The sequence below is a fragment of the Hypomesus nipponensis genome, chromosome 24 (genome assembly GCF_054491055.1).
Source record: "Hypomesus nipponensis isolate SF chromosome 24, ASM5449105v1, whole genome shotgun sequence".
Taxonomy (NCBI): Eukaryota; Metazoa; Chordata; class Actinopteri; order Osmeriformes; family Osmeridae; genus Hypomesus; species Hypomesus nipponensis.
In genome coordinates this window covers 6,848,935-6,868,102 of record NC_140384.1, presented here as the reverse complement: position 1 = coordinate 6,868,102, position 19,168 = coordinate 6,848,935, and the positions used below count along the sequence as shown (strand labels likewise).

General features: G+C 52.4%; 3 protein-coding genes across 5 annotated transcripts; all 3 read left to right on the top strand.

Moving 5' to 3' along the window:
* On the top strand, positions 1 to 1,485 carry crybb2 (crystallin, beta B2). The gene is made up of 5 exons (XM_084690416.1): positions 1 to 78; positions 236 to 354; positions 613 to 745; positions 870 to 1,012; positions 1,170 to 1,485. Exons 1-5 carry the CDS (start codon positions 16 to 18, stop codon positions 1,336 to 1,338), a joined length of 627 nt encoding a protein of 208 aa, XP_084546542.1. The 5' UTR covers positions 1 to 15; the 3' UTR covers positions 1,339 to 1,485.
* Positions 1,486 to 1,664: 179 nt separating this feature from the next.
* ctu1 (cytosolic thiouridylase subunit 1 homolog (S. pombe)) lies at positions 1,665 to 3,566 on the top strand. Of its 3 annotated transcripts, none has more exons than XM_084690345.1 (3): positions 1,665 to 1,811; positions 2,134 to 2,634; positions 2,722 to 3,566. In XM_084690345.1, exons 2-3 carry the CDS (start codon positions 2,139 to 2,141, stop codon positions 3,267 to 3,269), a joined length of 1,044 nt encoding a protein of 347 aa, XP_084546471.1. In that variant the 5' UTR covers positions 1,665 to 1,811; positions 2,134 to 2,138; the 3' UTR covers positions 3,270 to 3,566. The 3 variants fall into 3 exon arrangements, with proteins under 3 accessions (XP_084546471.1, XP_084546473.1, XP_084546472.1); XM_084690347.1 differs by having other exon boundaries at positions 2,100 to 2,634; XM_084690346.1 differs by having other exon boundaries at positions 2,070 to 2,634.
* A 509-nt stretch (positions 3,567 to 4,075) lies between these two features.
* Positions 4,076 to 19,159, top strand: pxnb (paxillin b). The gene is given in 16 exon segments (XM_084690344.1): positions 4,076 to 4,232; positions 11,795 to 12,006; positions 12,153 to 12,238; positions 12,343 to 12,482; positions 12,619 to 12,787; positions 12,899 to 13,019; positions 13,177 to 13,381; positions 13,384 to 14,429; positions 15,008 to 15,274; positions 15,436 to 15,495; positions 15,497 to 15,859; positions 16,047 to 16,208; positions 16,326 to 16,499; positions 16,796 to 16,877; positions 16,979 to 17,127; positions 17,241 to 19,159. Coding segments are annotated over 16 exon segments (3,516 nt in total). The 5' UTR covers positions 4,076 to 4,219; the 3' UTR covers positions 17,508 to 19,159.
* The last annotated feature ends 9 nt before the right edge of the window (positions 19,160 to 19,168 follow it).

Here is a 19,168-nt window from a genome sequence, read left to right as displayed (position 1 = left end):
CCCATCCAGTTCATTATGGCCACAGATCACCAGAACCCTGCATCTAAGCAGCAGCAGCCAGGGACCAGTGCTTTCAAGGTAAGGCGGACTGGAGCAAGGACAAGGGCAGGGATAGTGGAGAGCTTCCACAGTCCACACAAACCTACCGCTTTGAAGTTATTTAAATACATTCCGGTTCGGTAGATGTAGCCCTTGCATTGAAGTAGCATTCGGTCATTTCCCTCTTCGTCCACAGTTGATCATCTATGAGCAGGAGAACTTCCAGGGACGATGCCATGAGCTGACTGGTCCCTGTAACAACCTCCTGGAAGCAGGCGTGGAGAAAGTGGGCTCCATTCTGGTGCTGTGTGGACCGTGAGTGTGGGACCAACAGAGAAAGAGCCAGAGACAGAGAGGCAGATAATGACAGAGAGAGAGGTAGAGAGTGACACAGAGAGAGTGACAGAGTGACAGAGGGAGAGAGGCAGAGAGTGACAGAGAGAGAGAGAGGCAGAGAGTGACAGAGAGAGAGAGAGGGCGGTGGAGTAGAAGTTTCCCATTAAACACGGCACATAGATACAACAAGAAATAGATTAATCCATGATCCTTTTCCTCCTCCATCCTCTTCTTCAGATGGGTGGGATACGAGCAGGCTATGTGCAAGGGGGAGCAGTACGTGTTTGAGAAGGGGGAGTATCCTCGCTGGGATTCCTGGACCAACAGCAGACGCAGCGACACCATCTTCGCATTCCGCCCCATTAAAGTGGTAAAGCAGCACACTTCCTCATCAACCGCAAAAGCTCCTCCAAAGTCACCAGGTGTGCCGTCACTTGGCAACTGTCGGTTCTGTGCTTCTGGTTAGACTCTCTCTCTCTTTATCTCTCTCTCAGGATAGCCAGGAGCACAAGATTGTCCTTTATGAAAACCCCAGCTTCGCTGGGAAGAAGATCGAGATCATAGATGACGATGTCCCCAGCTTCCATGCGCACGGTTACCAGGAGAAGGTCTCCTCTGCAAGAGTTCAGAGTGGCACGTGAGTCACCAACGACAAATTTCTGTCAAGACACTGATGTCACTGATTTCAGTGACATTCATCCAAAGTATTTAACCAGGCGCAGGAATCCTTTCTAAATGCATGTCTTCTTGTCTCCCACGCCATGGCTGTCACATCTATGCTCCTCTTGCACCAGTTGGGTGGGGTACCAATATCCCGGCTACAGAGGTTTCCAGTACCTGTTTGAGAAAGGAGAGTACAAGGACAGCTCTGAGTTTGGGGCACTGATCCCTCAGATCCAGTCTGTTCGGCGCATCCGGGACATGCAGTGGCACCAGAGGGGAGCTTTCCACCCCTCCACCTAAGCTTGTGACTCTTTCCTGCACCAACACCTTGCTGCCTGTGACCCCGATCCTCCCAGCTCTTTTCCCCAGTCCCTCGACCCACTCCAATTTGCATCAAAATGCCTCTTGCAATTGTTTTAGTTGCACCATTCTTCTAAAGCAAATTAATAAATCATTGTTGCCTTAGCCTATATTTGAAGTGTTCATTTGGTGTGTTTACACAGAATTATTTAGTTTGTACAACTTTATTCGCTCTTTATACATACGAGACAAAAACAGTGGAAGAAAGGAGAGAAATTTGCATTTGATGACGTAATTTCCTTTATTGAGTAAACACCGGAAGTACATTTCCAAGAAGCGACACATGAGGCTGTACAAAGCTAGCCAGTTATATAGCCTAGCTTACGTTTCAGCCTTGACTTTGATAGAATAAGACCTATACCTTTGAGTGGTGATATTTATCAAGAACAGACGTTAAACGCCTGGGAGATTTGGTAATGCATGTAACTTCTTGGGAGATATTTCGTATATCTAGCAAGTTTGATAAGTAGCTAAGCTAAAATAACTAGCTAGCTAGTCTTTATAAAGCAGTATCTTGCTAGTTGTCAATATGTCAACATGTAAATAACTGTCTGATAGTTAATGTAAATTATTGTCTAAAAACCAGCGATCCAAAAGGAATGTGCTGCGTTTACAAACTCAATATACAACATCCATATATTTTTGCTTCTGTTTCAATGTTTGCTTTGTAGCTGTGAATCGTCGCAATGTTTTCCTTCCAGCTCTTTGCTAACTAGAATAAACTCGGATTCACAGACAACATGCCTGTCCTCTGCAGCAGCTGTGCAGAGAAACGTGCGGTGCTGAAACGTCCTAAAACTGGCCACTCTCTCTGTAAAGAGTGTTTCTTTTGGGCTTTTGAGGAGGAGGTACACCAGACAATACGTTTAGCACAGCTCTTCAAACAAGGAGAGACTGTTGGAATCGGTGCCTCTGGTGGGAAAGACTCCACTGTGCTTGCTCATGTCATGAAAGTCCTCAACGAACGTTACAGCTATGGTCTTAAACTGCTGCTGCTGTCTGTGGATGAGGGCATCACAGGTTACCGTGACGATTCCTTGGAAACGGTGAAGAGGAACCAGCAGCAATACGACCTGCCTCTTAAGATAGTGTCCTATGAGGAGCTGTATGGCTGGACAATGGATGCCATAGTCAAACAGGTTGGTCTGAAGAACAATTGCACTTTCTGTGGAGTTTTCCGAAGGCAGGCGCTGGATCGGGGTGCCGTTATGCTGAAAGTGGATAAGATATGCACAGGTAACGTAAAAACAAGCAAACAAAATCCTCAGTCATCTCAAATCGACGTGTCACCGTTTAAACGCGCGTCTCTCTCTCTCCGTTTAGGTCACAACGCAGACGACGTGGCCGAGACGGTTCTGATGAACGTCCTCCGAGGGGACATCGCCCGCCTTCGCCGCTGCACCTCCATCAGCACGGCCAGCGAGGGGGAGGGCGTGGGGGAGGGCGTGGTGCCCCGATGCAAGCCCCTCAAGTACGCCTACGAGAAGGAGATCGTCCTCTACGCTTATTTCAAGAAGCTGGACTACTTCTCCACCGAGTGCATCTACTCCCCCAACGCCTACCGCGGCCACGCCCGGGCCTTCCTCAAAGACCTGGAGGCCGTGCGTCCCAGTGCCATCATGGACGTCATCCATTCCGGGGAGAACCTGTCTGTGCGGGAGGACGTGAAGATGCCGGTTCAGGGGACCTGCGGTCGCTGTGGCTACATCTCCAGCCAGGCCCTGTGTAAGTCCTGCGTCCTGCTGGAGGGCCTGAACCGCGGCCTGCCGCGGCTGGGGATAGGGAAGCATCACCGCCTGCACGGGAAGATCCTCTCCCAGCAGGCTCTCAGCCCGGAGGAGGAGAGGAAACTCAAAGCTGTAGACTTCTGACAACCACCGGAATCACCGATCGACTGGGTTCAAGACACGTTGCATATCTCTCAAAAGTGTCCCAAAGACAAATATGATAGGTTTGTTATATTTGTATTTGAATTAACGTGCCACCTCAATAGTAGCTATCATAGACAGGTTAGGAGTCAGTGGGTACAATAAATCCTCCCTGCTTGTTTCTGGATTTTAAGTACAGTTGACATGATACTAGTGCCTAGTTCAAAATATGATGTGCATAATAAAGTTTTATGGTACAACAAACTTGTTTAATATCTGTATAATAAAATGTTATATTTATTTTGCTCGCCTTTTCCAATTTGTTATGGTTATTGCTTCAGTTCTTATAATGATGGCTGTACCTGACAACTGTGAATTCATAGAAGGGTGCACTCTTTCCCTTCACACACAGTTGGTTATTTGGACAGGTACAATTACAAGAGTCTTGTCATCATTAAGTGCATTTATGTTTTACATTATAACATTTCAACAAGTGGATATATCAAGTATATTCATAAAAAAGAATGAGTGGAAATTACTGATTGAAGTCTTAACTAAAACTGTGGCTTCCTGGCCTGGTTTAATAAGGATTACAAATGTGAATTCCCTGACAAAAGTGTTTTATTTCCATGAAAATAAACGTTATTGTTGTATAAGTGGTTTTAGTGTTTAGAGAGACGTAACAATATTTATGTCCAACAATGTTTCCTTTGTAATATATCCATGTATCAGTTCTAGTCGCTAGAGGTCTCTCATCCGTCTGCCGAGGATAGGTTCTTTCATGTTGGATGCGCGTCCCCGTGAAGCAGCCTCCACAAGCACAGCACGGCGCGGTCTTGTAACTTCTGACCAACTTCTTCGGCAACGGGGAAGTTTTGGAGAGCAAATCCCGGACGCTGAAAAAAGTCTCAAAGTTATTAAGAAAGAAAACATTTCCAAAGGCAGGCCCAAGTATGGAAGACTTAGGTGAGCTATTTTGAGTGTTTTCTTCTTCTGGTCACTGGTGTTTGTCCTGTGTAGCGGAAAGTACGGTGGACGCTGAAGCTAATGTTTTACGACGAAGCTGCAAAGATTGCTTTAATTTTGGGATAACCGACTGCATCCTGTAAATTCGATTCGTAGTCTGTCCCGAATAGATTTTACATTGTTTTCGAGTTTAGTACAGTTGATATCCATCTTTCAATTTTATCTAATGTACCTAAACTACCCACTTTCTCTGTTGTTAATTGTCTTAACAAAAATTGTTGAGAACAACATGCGCCATTAATCACCTGTAAAATATTTTAATTGTGATAGAGCCAGACTAAAGTATGAATCCTAGTCCGTTTAATCACTAAGCCTTGTTGTTATGTCAATGCCAACATGAGATGCTATTGAACTGGAACAAATGCCTTTATGGTTTTGTTCAAGATCAACAAGGTAGAAGGTCAGATTGAGATGCAAGTACAAAGTAAAATATACGCCTAAATGTTCCTCAATGACCACAGTCAAACACAATTACTGGTCATCTCAACCCTTGATAGATAATTGCAATTGTTGTATTTTGCATTTGGAGAAGTGCATGTTCCTCAAAAACTTTATCCGTCTATAATACTTTGTATAGTTATCTATTTTAACTCATTTGACTCATGCAGACTGAGTGTCAGAGTAGTCTACATTTGCAGCAGAACGGCTCGACAGTTCATTCTCATAAGGACATGCATCATAGACCTCTACACAAAGAAACACCTGGAGCCAGGCGTATTCACATTGCAAACAGATACTGAAGTTTGACCTGGTTAATACAAGTGCACATATGTGTACACACACACAAACCCGCCACATGCATTTCATGCACATCATTCTGTCGTGTAAAGAATGGAAGCCTGCGCTATTCTATTTTGTGTATGTGTCTCGTTGACCTGTCAACTGTGCGTCACAGTTCACTGACCTCTCACCCCAGGCCCTGATCTCTGAACTACTAATTTTGTTTTTACAGTCTATCACCTGGCCCTTTTTTCTAAATATGTCCAAGAAGAGTATTATCGAATAAAATAGTGTTATATCATTAAAACTACACGTGAAGACCCCAGTCCTCGTTTGAATAGAACATAGTCCATGTCCACCACTGCAGGGACGGCCCAAAAATAGCCGTAAGATGTACTGTTGGTTTGTTTAAGTGGAGAGATGAGGAGCCTTATTTTGTGCGTGCTTGCACAGAGAGAATACCTTTGGGTCGTATTAGATGCTAAAGCCGCCCCGGGCCAGTGAAAGGGTTGATTGTTAAGAGAGAGGGAGCCTGCAGTCTCACTTAGTCGACCGGCCGAAGGAGAGGGGGCGAGGCCGCTGTGGAATGTTTAACATCGCTGTTTGTCAGGGTCCAAGGCCAAATACTCACCGGGTCACGGTTCACCTCCTTCACCCACCTCGAGATCCACGAACACGAACAGTCCTCACAGTTCAACCCCCCTCTCTCTCTCTCCACCCCTCTCTCCACCCCCACTCTCCACCACCCTCCCACCCCTCGTTCAGAGATGACTTGGGAGTAGGTTGCGGTGACATGCTGGTTGACGAAACCCGATCAGATGCCCCATCACAGGGCCTGACCCACCGTCCTCTCCCCTTTCCCCTTGGCTCTGGGTTGCGGAGATGCTCCCGCAACTGACCCTTACCCAGATTCCATAGTGGAGTTTGGGGATTCCATAGTGAATGCTGCTTAGAAGAGGCCTCTGATTTTCCAGCACGGGCCGAGGGAGCGAGGGAGGGTGGGTGGAGGGGGGAGGGGCATTATAACTGTTGTTCCAAGGACCAGGTGGCGTCCAGCCCCCAGCCGTACTGATGTGGCCTCGGGGGGGGGGACAAGCCCTCCCCCCAGGTGTGACTCTTAACCACATGTGACGGCCAGACACGGTGTCAGACTCACCGAGGGTGTTTGATTTGGGGCAGAATGTGGAGTCGGCCCCCTGCTTCGTGTGAATTCCTCAGGCTCCTGTGAGGTCCAGGGCCGAGCTGTGACTGACCCTGAGGGTCTGGAGCTTGACAGGGATCTAAGGCCCTTATCTATGCCCGTGGGTTAATTCACCACAGGAAGACATTCGAAGTTGTGGTTGTGAGGAAAGGGTAGCCAATCACGGAGAGATCTGACTGCAGGCCATCTGTTAATAAGGCTCATCATAGCCCTGTTGTAATTCTCTATTCGCAAGGAGTGCATTAGTTAATTACCTAATCAAAGAGGACTATACTCTCCAGGTCAAGGGAAAACTATACATTTTCTGTAAGTGAGGGTGATCTGAATGATAAAAAAAAAAAAAACACAAAAAAAACATTGCCCTTAGTGAGTTGTGGATTTCACCACGTCAGCACTAAACCAAGTGCAACCAGACTAGGCCTAATCATCCTCCCATTGAGAGTTTCGGGGTTAGGTTGGAGTATGCTGGCTGATGCATACCACCCCTAGCCTGTGTGTTAGCAGGCTGGCCTTCTGGTCGAATGGGAGGGTCCTGACTGTAAATCAGTCTGGGTCGAGGGCTCCACACCCATCCTGTTCTGGGCCTGGGGAGGGGAGCTGCGTGGGTGACATCATCGCTTAGGCAACAGACCCTGCTTTACATCCTGGGGAAACAGCGGAGAAAACAATGAGCAGAATCAGTGTTGTTGGCCAGGAAACGGAGGGAGGAGGGGCGGGCGGGGGATTTACACTGTCATACGGCTGTTATGGGGGTGTTTTGACTAATAAAAGTCAGCCACACATTCCCCCTGCTGCCTCTCTTGTCTTTGTTTCTGTGTGTGTGTGTGTGTGTCTCTCTCTCTTTGTCTCTCTGTCTCTCTCTCTCTCTCTCTCTCCCCTGGCCTTGGCTCAGAAAGCAGTGCTGATTATTTTCCTGACGGGTCAGAGTTACTGCGGAGGAATCCAGAGTGCTGGCTGGATTCTTCCCACATTACTCAAGCTGGGACACCCCAGGGCACGGCGTTCAAACCTCAAAGAGCCTCAGTGTGACTCTGCTCAGGCTGAGCAGCCAGCGACAGGGCTGCAGTGTGAGCCGGCTGCTGTTTCCAGGGCACGGTGTGTCTTTCAGGCGCTGTGTTTCGCAAGCAGCAGATTACGGCGAGGAAAGACAAGACCGTCATTCTGTCGGGCTTTTACCACGGTTCCGCCCTGTTAACCTCGCACGTTATTCACCGACGACTTCTCACACGTACTGACACCCTTATACATTTGAATGGGCGCGAATCTGTCGGAGCAGGGCCGATGTGTCTAAAGACATGGGTTTGACTGGCCCATATGCCAGGGCAGAAACATAGCGAGAGGGGATAGAATGTTTGAGTTTGTCTTCGCTGTCTGTGTGTCAGTGTGTGACTGTGTACGTACAGTCTTCAGGTTCCCCCTGTCATATGATTTACTGACCTGTGTGGAAGTGCTTTTATTTTGGTCCAGCTTCTCATGAGGGGGAGTGTCATCTTTCGGCTCCAGGACTACTTGGCCGGGTATTTTTAGCGGTGTTTACTTTGAAGCCATGCCCCCATCTTTGCCCGAAGATCTCTCTGTAGGTTCTGATACCCCACCTCTCTCTTGTACACCTGTGCGTTCTTGTGGGTCCCCTCCTAAGTGAGTCCTCCACGCATCGAGCAGGTTCCCCTATGGGTCTCCTTGTACAGTAGCTTCCCTCCCTCCCCCGCCCCCCTCCAGTTCTGCCTGGTATCCCCAGCGGCCCCGGTCTCTCTTGTTTGATATAAATACCATGTTGGGCTGGCCTGATGGGATAATGTTTCTGGCTGTGGCCAGCTCTGCTCTTTGCTCCCCAGCTATAAACAGGTGAGCCGAGGGCCCGGTGGCCCATGGCTGTGTCCTGTGTGTTAATGGGGAGGATTAGCCAGCCCTGCCTGGCTGCTGGGAAAGCGTGGCTCTTTGGGAGTGGGCGCAGTCAAATCACTGACATCTCTCTCTTGCCCTGGAATTCCAAGCACGCTGTACTTTGCGGAAGAAGCCCTGTAATCATCTATTTAATGTTGGATTTTCACCCTCACCCTGACAGATTTGGTTTAATTTTTTTTTATTACGAGGTTTCCTGCTAAATGAACACAACGAGGGTTCTGTTTGACCTCTGGTATGGAAGAACATTGTTTTGATTGTTTTCTTTTCAAGTGTGCGTGCCCGGCTCATGCCATGCCCCCCCCCCCCCTTCCTGTGCCCTCCACTCCTCTGCCACCCTCTCTGCCACCCTCTCTGCCACCCTCTCTGCCACCCTCTCTGCCACCCTCTCTGCCACCCTCTCTGCCACCCTCTCTGCCACCCTCTCTGCCACCCTCTCTCCACCCTCTCTGCCACCCTCTCTGCCACCCTCTCTGCCACCCTCTCTCCACCCTCTCTGCCACCCTCTCTGCCACCCTCTCTGCCACCCTCTCTGCCACCCTCTCTGCCACCCTCTCTGCCACCCTCTCTGCCACCCTCTCTGCCACCCTCTCTGCCACCCTCTCTGCCACCCTCTCTCCACCCTCTCTGCCACCCTCTCTGCCACCCTCTCTGCCACCCTCTCTGCCACCCTCTCTCCACCCTCTCTGCCACCCTCTCTGCCACCCTCTCTGCCACCCTCTCTCCACCCTCTCTGCCACCCTCTCTGCCACCCTCTCTGCCACCCTCTCTGCCACCCTCTCTGCCACCCTCTCTGCCACCCTCTCTCCACCCTCTCTGCCACCCTCTCTGCCACCCTCTCTGCCACCCTCTCTGCCACCCTCTCTGCCACCCTCTCTCCTCCCTCTCTCCACCCTCTCTCCACCCTCTCTCCACCCTCTCTCCTCCCTCTCTCCACCCTCTCTGCTCCCTAGCGGGGCTTGTTTCTCTGAGGCAGACAGTGGAATGCCTGGAATTCCCCATGCACCTTCCCGCCCATCAGATAAAGGCTGCAGGACTGTGCAGGACTGTGCAGGATTGTGTAGGTGGGGTGGGGGGTTACACAGGCAAGAATGTACTCGCACCCACCAAGCGAAGAAGGCACATGCAGTACGAAAAGCAGGACGTTCTTAAAAAGCGGTGGGTCTGAACACAGTTTGTTTAGGGGGTTTTTCACTGAAAATGTGTGTTGGGGCAACATGATGTGAATCATTTTAGGGTGGTTTTATTATGCGACAACGTCATCTCGGCCTCCTTGGTCTTGGCCCGATCCTCCTACTGAGCTGATCAGCCTCGCACAATAGAATCATGGTCAGGATGTTTTCTGAAAAAAGCTGGACTCTTAAACCATCTCCCCCCACCCCCTGCTGCTATGGAAAAGATTAGTCTGCTACTTGGATTACTGTACTTGTTTGCATTCTTAATGCTGCTAACTCCCTATGGACAAGCCTGGGCCACCTCCCCCTCAGTCGTCCCTTCAGACTCCTTGCTGCCCCCTACAGGCCCCCCCCCTCCTAAAGACACACACACACATCCCAGCCAGACCAAGCCTCCTCTCTGGCGGTTATCCGCCTTGCATTAGTAATCCAGCAAGCTTCTGACCCGTGTATGTGAACACAAACTGTAATTGCCATACAAAAAAAAAACGATATTTAATCCCATAATGAGATTGTGATAGTCCCTGAGTACTGAGTTGGTCCAGGTTAGCTGAGCTAGCGGGTCCTAGCTGCTGCATGCAACAGAGGGGAGGGGAGGTGTGCATCTGGTAGCAGATATTGAGGAGCTGAGCTGGGCCCAGCGGCCCTCTCCAGATGGGAGGAAGCTGGCTCTCTGCCACCAATCAGGTCGTTCGGTTCCTCCCAGACAGCCGGAGCCCACGTCATCCCAGTTGGGAACAGATTGTGTACAGAGCATTTTTGGGAGAACTGTGTGATTGGGTCTTATAGGAATTAGGTGATGAATGACTCCATTGCTGGAGTGCGGTACGGAAACCAAAGTTGGGAAGTCGAGACAATCGGGCCTGTGTTTTGAGGCCTTTGTTGTGTGAGTGATGAAGTCAACTCGAGTAAGACCTTGTTTAGCGTGTCAGCACCAGGTGCAGATTATTTTGAGCTGGTAGTTATATTTCAACATGTTTGCGCTGTCTTGGGCTAGGCTACTTGCTGAGCTTACAGCTTTAAATAGGCACCGCTTCCCATGCGGTTACAGTGCACGTCTTGAACGTTGAGCCACTGGGCTGGATGGGGTCTTTCTGTGGCCTTTATATCATCCTCTCTACCCAGGAGGAAGTCATGTGGTGGGAAGTTGTGGTGGACAAGTTGTTCAGGGCTGCGGTAGCACCAAATACTCTAGTGCACGACGCCTCGATTGAAAGAAAAGAAAAAAATGTACCCTTTCGTACATTTGTACTGGGGGCGTCCGAAGAATGGCGGACTACATGAGGAAAGAGGACGACTTCAGGCGCTCGCCCGTCTGCGTGTGCGTTGGGGGAGTTAATAAATAGAACCGGTGTGAGGTGTGAGGAATTGGACAGTTTACACTGACCCTGGTGCCTGTCCCAAACCACGCCCTCCTCCCATGCGTGCTCCCCCCCTGCCCCCCCCCCCCCCCCAGCACCCCTCAGTCCCTCCCCTGCCGCTGCACCGTACACAGCTAGTCACTACCGGGGGACTGGAACAGCCTGGTGGAAGACTGTGAGTAAAAACATGTTGGCTTGTGTGGGATTATCGGATTTCATATACAGTGATAATGATAAGTCAGTGTTTTGCGATATTTGAATAAGCGTCGTGCCTGTGTGTTTGGATTGAAAGGGTTTGTCTGGCGCTGGTTGCTTGGAGGAGCAGTTCTCTGTGTGTTTGAAGGCTGTCTCTCAGGTTATTTCGTCTTTAGAAGTAACCTGACCTTTATGATTCGCCTCTGAGGCAATGAACCAACTGGTGTCCTCGTCGAAGACGTTTCTAGATAAAGCAAGAGTGGACTCCCTTTGCCACTCTGGAGAATGCACAGACATTTTACAGGCTATTCTTGACTGACTGGGGATGGACAGACTGGGTGATGTAAGCACCTATTTTGTTCTGGCACGTCAACAGCCACTCAGCAGGGTAAAGCGTTACCCCCTTAGTTACTGTAGGTCTGTCTGTCCATCTGAAGGTCTGTCTGGACCTGCCCACATTGCCTCACACAGACTCTATGAAAAGGAGAAGTTAAGAAATATTTTTCCAGTGAAAAGGCTTGGCTGAGGTATATGACCAAGTGACATACTGACAGACTGACAGACTGACAGACTGACAGACTGACAGACTGACTGACTGACTGACTGACTGACTGACAGACTGACTGACAGACTGACTGACTGACTGACACTCGGTCAGGTACTGTCAGCAGCCATGTATTTTTAGGTGCTCGCTCAGCTGATTGATGGACAGAGAGAAAGTTTGGGAGGTCCGGGCGGGGGGGCGAGGGGGAATGTTTACCTGACTTACAGGGTTTAGGTGTGACTGGGCTTTGTCACAAGCCGTGCCGTGCCTGGGTGACAGTTTGGAACGAGAGGCGGCTGTTGCACGCAGCCATCGCTAGCGCACAGAGCCCCTAAGCGGCCCAGACAGCGGCCCTCTGTCGGGGTGTGAGACGGGTTCAAAAAAACCTTGTCGTTTCCGTGCAGACGCGCTGCTGGCGGACCTGGAGTCGACGACGTCCCACATCTCCAAGCGGCCCGTGTTCCTGCCCGACGAGACGCCCTACTCCATCCCCACCGGGGGGAACTCCTTCCAGGAGGATGTCTCTCTCCCACCCCCGGTCCCTCCCCCTCCCTCAGCCGAGGCCCTCAACGGCTCTGTGATCGACCCCCCGGGGTCCCTGCACTCCTCCCAGCAGGTGAGGTACCCAGACGCACCCCTGACACGCCTCATGTCTGTGTCCTCTCTGTACCGGGCTAAGTGGATGTGTGTGTGTGTGTGTGTGTGTGTGTGTGTGTGTGTGTGTGTGTGTGTGCGTGCGTGCGTGTGTGTGTGTGCGTGCAGTCGTTGGGCTCGGCCCAGAAGAGCTCGTGGTCCCAGGACAGCAACAGCCCCACCCTGTCTCACGTAGAGGAGGATCACGTCTACAGGTGAGGACCTAGACACACAGCCAGACGCCGTCTGACTGTCCCCGTTTCCCCTGTAAACAGCCTGTGTCTCTCTCTCTCTGTCTCTGTCTCTGTCTCTCTCTCAGCTTCCCAAACAAACAGAAGTCGTCCGACTCCTCTGCGTCTGCCATGAACTCGGCCCTGGGCAGCAACCTGTCTGAGCTGGACAGACTGCTGCTGGAGCTCAACGCTGTCCAGCAGAACTCGCCCTCCTTCCCCACCACAGGTACACACACACACACACACACACAGCTCTTGTCAACAGAGGGCTTGTCAACAAAAACAAGGGAAAACATTGATGTGTGTGATGTACAGTGTTGGTGTCAGGCGTTTCCAGGGCCGTGCTTTGTGTGTGTTGACAGAGGAGGCCGCCCCGCCCCTGCCCTCCTGCAGCATCACCCACTACGAGAACGGGGTGGGCCCCTCCTCTCAGGACAAGCCCAAGAGGAACGGCACCCGGGGGGGCGAGGAGGGGCGCCCCACCGTTGAGAGCCTGCTGGATGAGCTGGAGGGCTCTGTCCCCACCACCAGGTAAGAACCCCCCCCCCCCCACCCCTGGAGCCGGGCTACGGTGTGCTACTGGGGGATGCCTGCAGGGTGGATGTGGTGGTGTCTGTGACCAGCTGTGTCGTGTTTCCCCAGCCCCAGCCCCTCGGTGCTCCACAGCGAGCTGGACACGCCCTCACAGCAGCAGGCCAGAATCTCAGCCTCCTGTGCCACCCGTGAGCTGGATGAGCTCATGGCCTCCCTGTCTGACTTTAAGGTGTGTGTGTGTGTTGAGTGTGTGTACGGTTCTCTCCCTCCATCTGCTTGATCTTTCTTTTTTCATGACTGTCAAGTTCTTCTCTCGATTTGACTCTCCTTAACGCCCTCTTCATCTGCTTCCTCTCCTGCCTGTCCTGTCCTGTCCTGTCCTCCAGCCCAGCTCTCTGGGCTCTGTGAACTCTGACCCCCACCTTGATCAGGCGGGAGTCTCCCCCACCCCTCCGGGCGTCCGTCCTCCAGGCCTCGCCTCCTCCCCTTCCCCCGCCGTGCCCTCCCCCCTCCTCCCCCCGCGGCCCTTCTGCGACTCCCCCGTGTTCTCGCACCCAGCGTCTTTGGAGCTCCACATCGAGGAGGAGGGGGGGCGCCCCCGCGGAGCCCCCCCTCCCCCCTCTCGACGGCCGGCGACCTCGAGGCGGACGCCGTCGTCGACGTGTCGCCCGTCATGCTGTCCTATCAGCACAAGTCCCTGGTTGTCCTCTCCCACGCCTCCAGCCCGTCTCCCCCCAGTACAAGCCCCCTGAGACCAGGGCCCAGTCCCGTCCACAGCCCTAAACCCTCGCCCAGTCCCACCACCCCCCCCTGCAAGCCCCCCAGTCCCTCCCTGGAACTCTTCTCATTGACGGTGGAAGAGCTCTCCTGTGAACTCGAGCCCACGGCCAACGGACTCAGCCTCCTGCGGGACCTGGAGCTCAACTTCTCCAGCCCGGCTCCCTTCAAGAGCTTCACTCCCCCCCTCGCCCACGCCCCCAAGTCCCCCTCACCAGCCAGCGTCACCAAGTCCCCCTCTCCCACCCTCGCAGCCCCCAAGCAGCACTCGCCGTCTCCAGCCACGTCCAAAGCCCCTTCCACCCCGGTATTCACCAGGAAGGAGCCTAACCCCCCAGCCCAGGGAAGCAGCCCCCTGGCTGGGCACGTGTCCCCGGCGACGGACCCCTCCCTGGACGAAGCCCTGGACAAGCTGCTGGCCATGAGTTTCAGTAAGATGGAGAGCGACCGAGCGGCCCACCTGGAGAGGGAGGTCCCTCAGCTGAAGAGGGAGACCCTGGGCCTGAACAGAGACGGCGTGCGGGAGGTCCACGAGGAGGCGGTGGTGCCCGCCGACCGGAGGGACGTCCAGCCGGACACCAGCACCCAGGACGGCTCGGTGGACGGCTGCATGGACGGCCAGCGGGACGTGCTGGACTGGGCCGACGTGGAGCTCAACATGTCCCTCCACGACGGCATGGACGGCTCCATGACGTCCTACACGGAGAGGCCGTACACGGACGGCAGCATGACCCCCCTGACCGAGGCCAGCTGGATGGACGAGTCGCTGACCCCGTCCTCCTGCCCCGGGACGCCTGACGCCGCCTTTGACCTGCCCCTGCTCCAGCCCGCCACCCTGGACAGGATGTCAGCCTCGGGACATGTATGGCTCCGCCCCCCCCCCCTTCCGTCCTGGCTCCGCCCCCTCGCTCACCCGACTGCACAGACATGCACTGTGGCTCGTAACGTGTGCTGTGTCAATGCTAATCTACACGTCACGCGGTTAGCTCTCCTGGGAGCTGTTGCACATCCAGATATTTACACATGCAAACGGCTGAATTTGATGGGCTGTATTTTTGTACTAGCTTGTGAGATGTAAACCACCCCCCCCCCCCACACACACACACACACACAAACACCCCAGTCACCTGTTGTCACCAGTGTAGCATGACGCTTGTAAAGGACCAATGAGTGCCCCGAGGGTGTGTTGCTAAGCTGCGTGAGGGGAGGGGGGGGGGTGTCTGAGCATGTAAGAACCGCATGGAGTGTGACACCGAGACCAGCGGCTCTCCCAGAACGTTCCACCGGGGGGGGGGCTCCCCCTGCATCCCCCGCTTTTGATTGGCTTGCGGTTGGTCCCCTCATCTAACTGGACTGCATTCCCGGCTGGATGTTTCTAACCGGGACGCGCGGAGGGACTCCTAGATCAGGGGGTGTCTGACGAGATCCTCCTTCTCCCAGCTCAAGTCCGTGATCAGGCGCACGAAGGAGACCCCGAACGTGCACCCCATGTACCGTGACGGGCTCCTGCGCAGGAAGATGGGCCCCATCATCGTCAACAAGAGCAGCTCCCAGGACCGCCTCATAGAGGAGCTCCAGGGGAAACTGGGGATCGGCCGCGCCGAGCGCCGCCGCAAGCAGCCCGACGACTGGCTCACCGAGGGCGTCATCGTCATGTCCAAGCCCCAGCGCTTCCGACCCGAGGGGGCGGGGGTCGAGGTGGACAAGGTCGGCCCCCGACAACAAAACGTTCAGTCGGGAATCACGTCTTCGGCGTATCGCCGGAGACTATGTCTCCCCGTTCTGCATTGAGAAATGTATTTTCCTTTTTCCGCTCATTTTCCCATGTGGTTGTTTCCTCTCTGTCTGCTCTCCTCTCTCCTCCTCAGATCATCATCCCCCCAGAGTCCCCCGTCCCTCAGAGGAAGATCATCCTCCCTCCTCCGTCCCCCCCCCGCCCCGCGCCGCCCGCCCCCCGTAGAGGAACCCCCCCCGCCGCCGCCGCCCCCAGTGAAACAGGCCCCTCCCCCCGTGCCCCCCCCTCCCCCTCCTCCCCCTCCCCCCACACCCCCTCCACAACCCCCCCAGGAGCCCATCCCTGCCCCTCCCCAGCAGCCAAAGCCCCCGCCTGCCCCCGTGCAAAGGCCTCCCTCCCCCATACCGGAGCCCCCTCAGCCCGTCCCTCAAGCCCCGCCCCCCCAAGCCCCGCCCCCCCAGCCCCCCCCCGTGGAGCTACCGCCCCCCCCGCCCCCCAAAGTTCTGGTGTCGGTCGGCTGTCAAACAGAATACGACCCCATCTTCCCTCCGATGCAGGCATGGATCTCTGTCATTTTCTGTCGTCTGTCTTCTGATTTGCCTAAAACACTCTTCTTTTTCATGTGTCTAGTCAACTCAGAAGTGTGTGTGTGCGCGTGTGCGCGCGTGCGCAGCGTGTGTTTCGTGAGACACAGAAACATATGTGCTGCTCTGTTGGCCGTCTCACCCTCCGTCCTTCCTCCAGATCATGGCTCAGGGGAAGGGCGGGGCCCCCGGAGGACCGCCGACGCAGGTTAACAAGCTGGACAACATGCTGGGCAGCCTGCAGTCTGACCTCCACAAACTGGGCGTGCAGACCGTGGCCAAGGGCGTGTGTGGGGCCTGCTGTAAACCCATAGTGGGACAGGTGAGGGGACTCGAGCTGGGTCTCGTAGACGCTGGTTCTAAAGCTACGGAATGCTTTTTTTGACCTTCCCTAGGTCAGCAGGATTATGTCCATTCTATCTCTTGTCTGTCTGACTAGGTGGTCACTGCCATGGGGCGTACATGGCATCCCGAGCATTTCGTGTGCACGCACTGTCAGGAGGAGATAGGCTCCAGGAACTTCTTTGAGCGGGATGGCCAGCCGTACTGTGAGAAGGACTACCACAACCTGTTCTCCCCGCGCTGCTACTACTGCAACGGACCCATACTGGACGTTAGTAAAACGAGCGTACACAATTCCCCTACATGCACACACTACTTGGAATAAAGGAGAGTAACGTGTTATTTTGTTACATTTACATTTACATTTAGTAATTTAGCAGACGCTCTTATCCAGAGCGACTTACAGTAAGTACAGGGACATTCCCCCCGAGGCAAGAAGGGTGAAGTGCCTAGCCCAAGGACACAACGTCATTTGGCACGGCGGGGAATCGATCGGGCCAACCTTTCGATTACTAGCCCGACTCCCTCACCGCTCAGCCATCTGACTCCCTTGTTGCCCGTGTACAGAAAGTTGTGACGGCGCTGGACCGGACATGGCACCCGGAGCACTTCTTCTGTGCTCAGTGCGGATCGTTCTTTGGCCCGGAGGGTGAGTACTCGCCTCATGCTCTCCCCGCATCCGTCCATCCAGACGTTCAGTCCCGCTAACCCCTGTGTGTGTGTGTGTGTGTGTGTGTCCCCTCCCCGAAGGCTTCCACGAGAAGGACGGCAAGGCGTACTGCAGGAAGGACTACTTTGACATGTTTGCGCCCAAGTGCGGCGGCTGCGCCCGCGCCATCCTGGAGAACTACATCTCCGCCCTCAACTCCCTCTGGCACCCCGAGTGCTTCGTCTGCAGGGTCGGTACCACGCGCCGCCTCTTTGTCGTGACCAAACAAAGCGCGCCGTTGTTCATCCCCCTGATCCGTAAAACGTGTCCTGCCCTGCTCTCTTTGTTTTCGCCCCCTCGCAGGAGTGCTTCACCCCCTTCGTGAACGGGAGTTTCTTTGAGCACGACGGCCAGCCGTACTGCGAGGTCCACTACCACGAGCGGCGCGGGTCCCTCTGCTCCGGCTGTCAGAAGCCCATCACCGGCCGCTGCATCACCGCCATGGCCAAGAAGTTCCACCCGGAGCACTTTGTCTGTGCCTTCTGCCTCAAGCAGCTCAACAAGGGCACCTTCAAGGAGCAGAACGACAAGCCCTACTGCCAGGGCTGCTTTGTCAAGCTTTTCAGTTAGAGGGGGAGGATGACAGAGAGAGAGAGAGAGAGCGAGAGAGAGAGAGAGAGAGAGAAAGTATACGCCTGTATGTATTCAAGTGAGTTTGGGGAAAAGGGGCGCACCGAATGTTTCTCAGAAAGGGTGTATTTGAGGGGTTGTCTGCGTACAAATGTCTAACTATGGAATTATGTATGGCTCAAGTATGTAGGTGTCAGTATATGTAGTTTAGGTATAATGTGCTGGAGATTCCAACAGTCTCCCGTTGGCGCCTGGAGTGTAATGGATCTGGTCAGGCTCAGGCCTGCCTCTGCTCTCTTCTGATGCTCAAACTGCGTGGTTTTCTTCAAACCCTAACAGTTAACCTGAAATAGTTAGGGTACGTGCTTGCTGACGTGAACACTGTACGAACACATTGAAGCACATGACAAGTGTTTGCGGTATGTTGCTCACTGGTTGAGTGTTTCTGTTTGAAATCATTAAAAATGTGTCTATATTATAGCAGGAAGCAGGCATTATGCAGTTGACCTGTTGTTTTCTTTTTTTTTTATCTTGTGAAAACTTTGCTCAACTGGTGAAAGATCTTCAACTGGTGAAAGCTCTTGTGCCATTTACCACTTTTCTCATCCTGTGACCGATAACAGAACTGAACGTATAATTGTAGCATTGACTGGAAATAGGCTGTCAGTAGTCAGATTTATTTTTGTACTTGTGACTCCATGGTCAAGACATCAACACCCTCTAGGACTCACACACACCCAGGTTTAGAGATACATTTTCTGACTCATCACATTAACCCTCATGTACTTTAAAATGAATCATTCAAGAATTCAAAATTCTAAGATATCACTGTAATACATTTAGTTGGAATGTCATCTCAGGTTTCATTCGTCTAATTTCCTCCCGAACATATCCTGAAGCATATTTGTAAATATTTTAAATGTACTCTCGTTCAAAGCGCTGGTCATTTCAAATTGATGTCCATCTCTTCAATAACCACTCTTTCAGAGACCTGAGAAGGGCTAGCTGACAGCTTTTGTCTTTGCCATTTTTTCTACAGCAAACAACGATGCATTTCACATTTTGTAAAAAGCATTATTGCAAAGAACACCCCAAATTGCCTACACAGTGACAGTTGTTTTTTTGCAATGATCTACACCAAGACTTTCTCATTGTAGCCGTATAAAAAAGTCTTTGTTGGGTCCTTGATTCCATATTCTTCAAGGATTTAATTTCTTTGCCAATGTCTTTTACACTGGTGAAACCAGCAACATACTGATTGAAGGACTCATTTGTGGTCTGATCTTTCAGTCAGTCCACTGGATAAGTTAGAAATGGTCTGAAAGTGAGCTCAGATAACAAGGGAGAGGGATGTGTTTAACCTAGCCTACTGCTGTCTGTCTACACTAGTTGAATTTGTGTTGGCTTATTACATCTATCATGTAATGTGCATTATATTGGGCCTGTATGTTTTCAGGGAGTTTCACCCAGAGCCTTTTAATTTCTTTGTGCTGTGTTATATTTAAGAAATCTTGTCCAGAATCATTAAAAGAGTGTTATTTAACCAAAGCAATACCTTTTTAAAATGTTCTCTCATGCTCTGTTTAAATGTAACACTGATCCAACTCATTTCTTGGCTAATTATGCAAATAAAAATCAGTTTTGGTAACAAAGTGTTTAAA

Excerpts from the sequence above, each read along its gene's own strand:
- crybb2 (XM_084690416.1), top strand. The coding sequence starts at position 16 with ATGGCCACAGATCACCAGAACCCTGCATCTAAGCAGCAGCAGCCAGGG. Across the intron at positions 79-235 it reads CAGGGACCAGTGCTTTCAAG|TTGATCATCTATGAGCAGGA; the intron begins GTAAGGCGGACT and ends CTTCGTCCACAG. Across the intron at positions 1,013-1,169 it reads GCAAGAGTTCAGAGTGGCAC|TTGGGTGGGGTACCAATATC; the intron begins GTGAGTCACCAA and ends CTCTTGCACCAG.
- ctu1 (XM_084690345.1), top strand. The coding sequence starts at position 2,139 with ATGCCTGTCCTCTGCAGCAGCTGTGCAGAGAAACGTGCGGTGCTGAAA. Across the intron at positions 2,635-2,721 it reads AGTGGATAAGATATGCACAG|GTCACAACGCAGACGACGTG; the intron begins GTAACGTAAAAA and ends CTCTCCGTTTAG.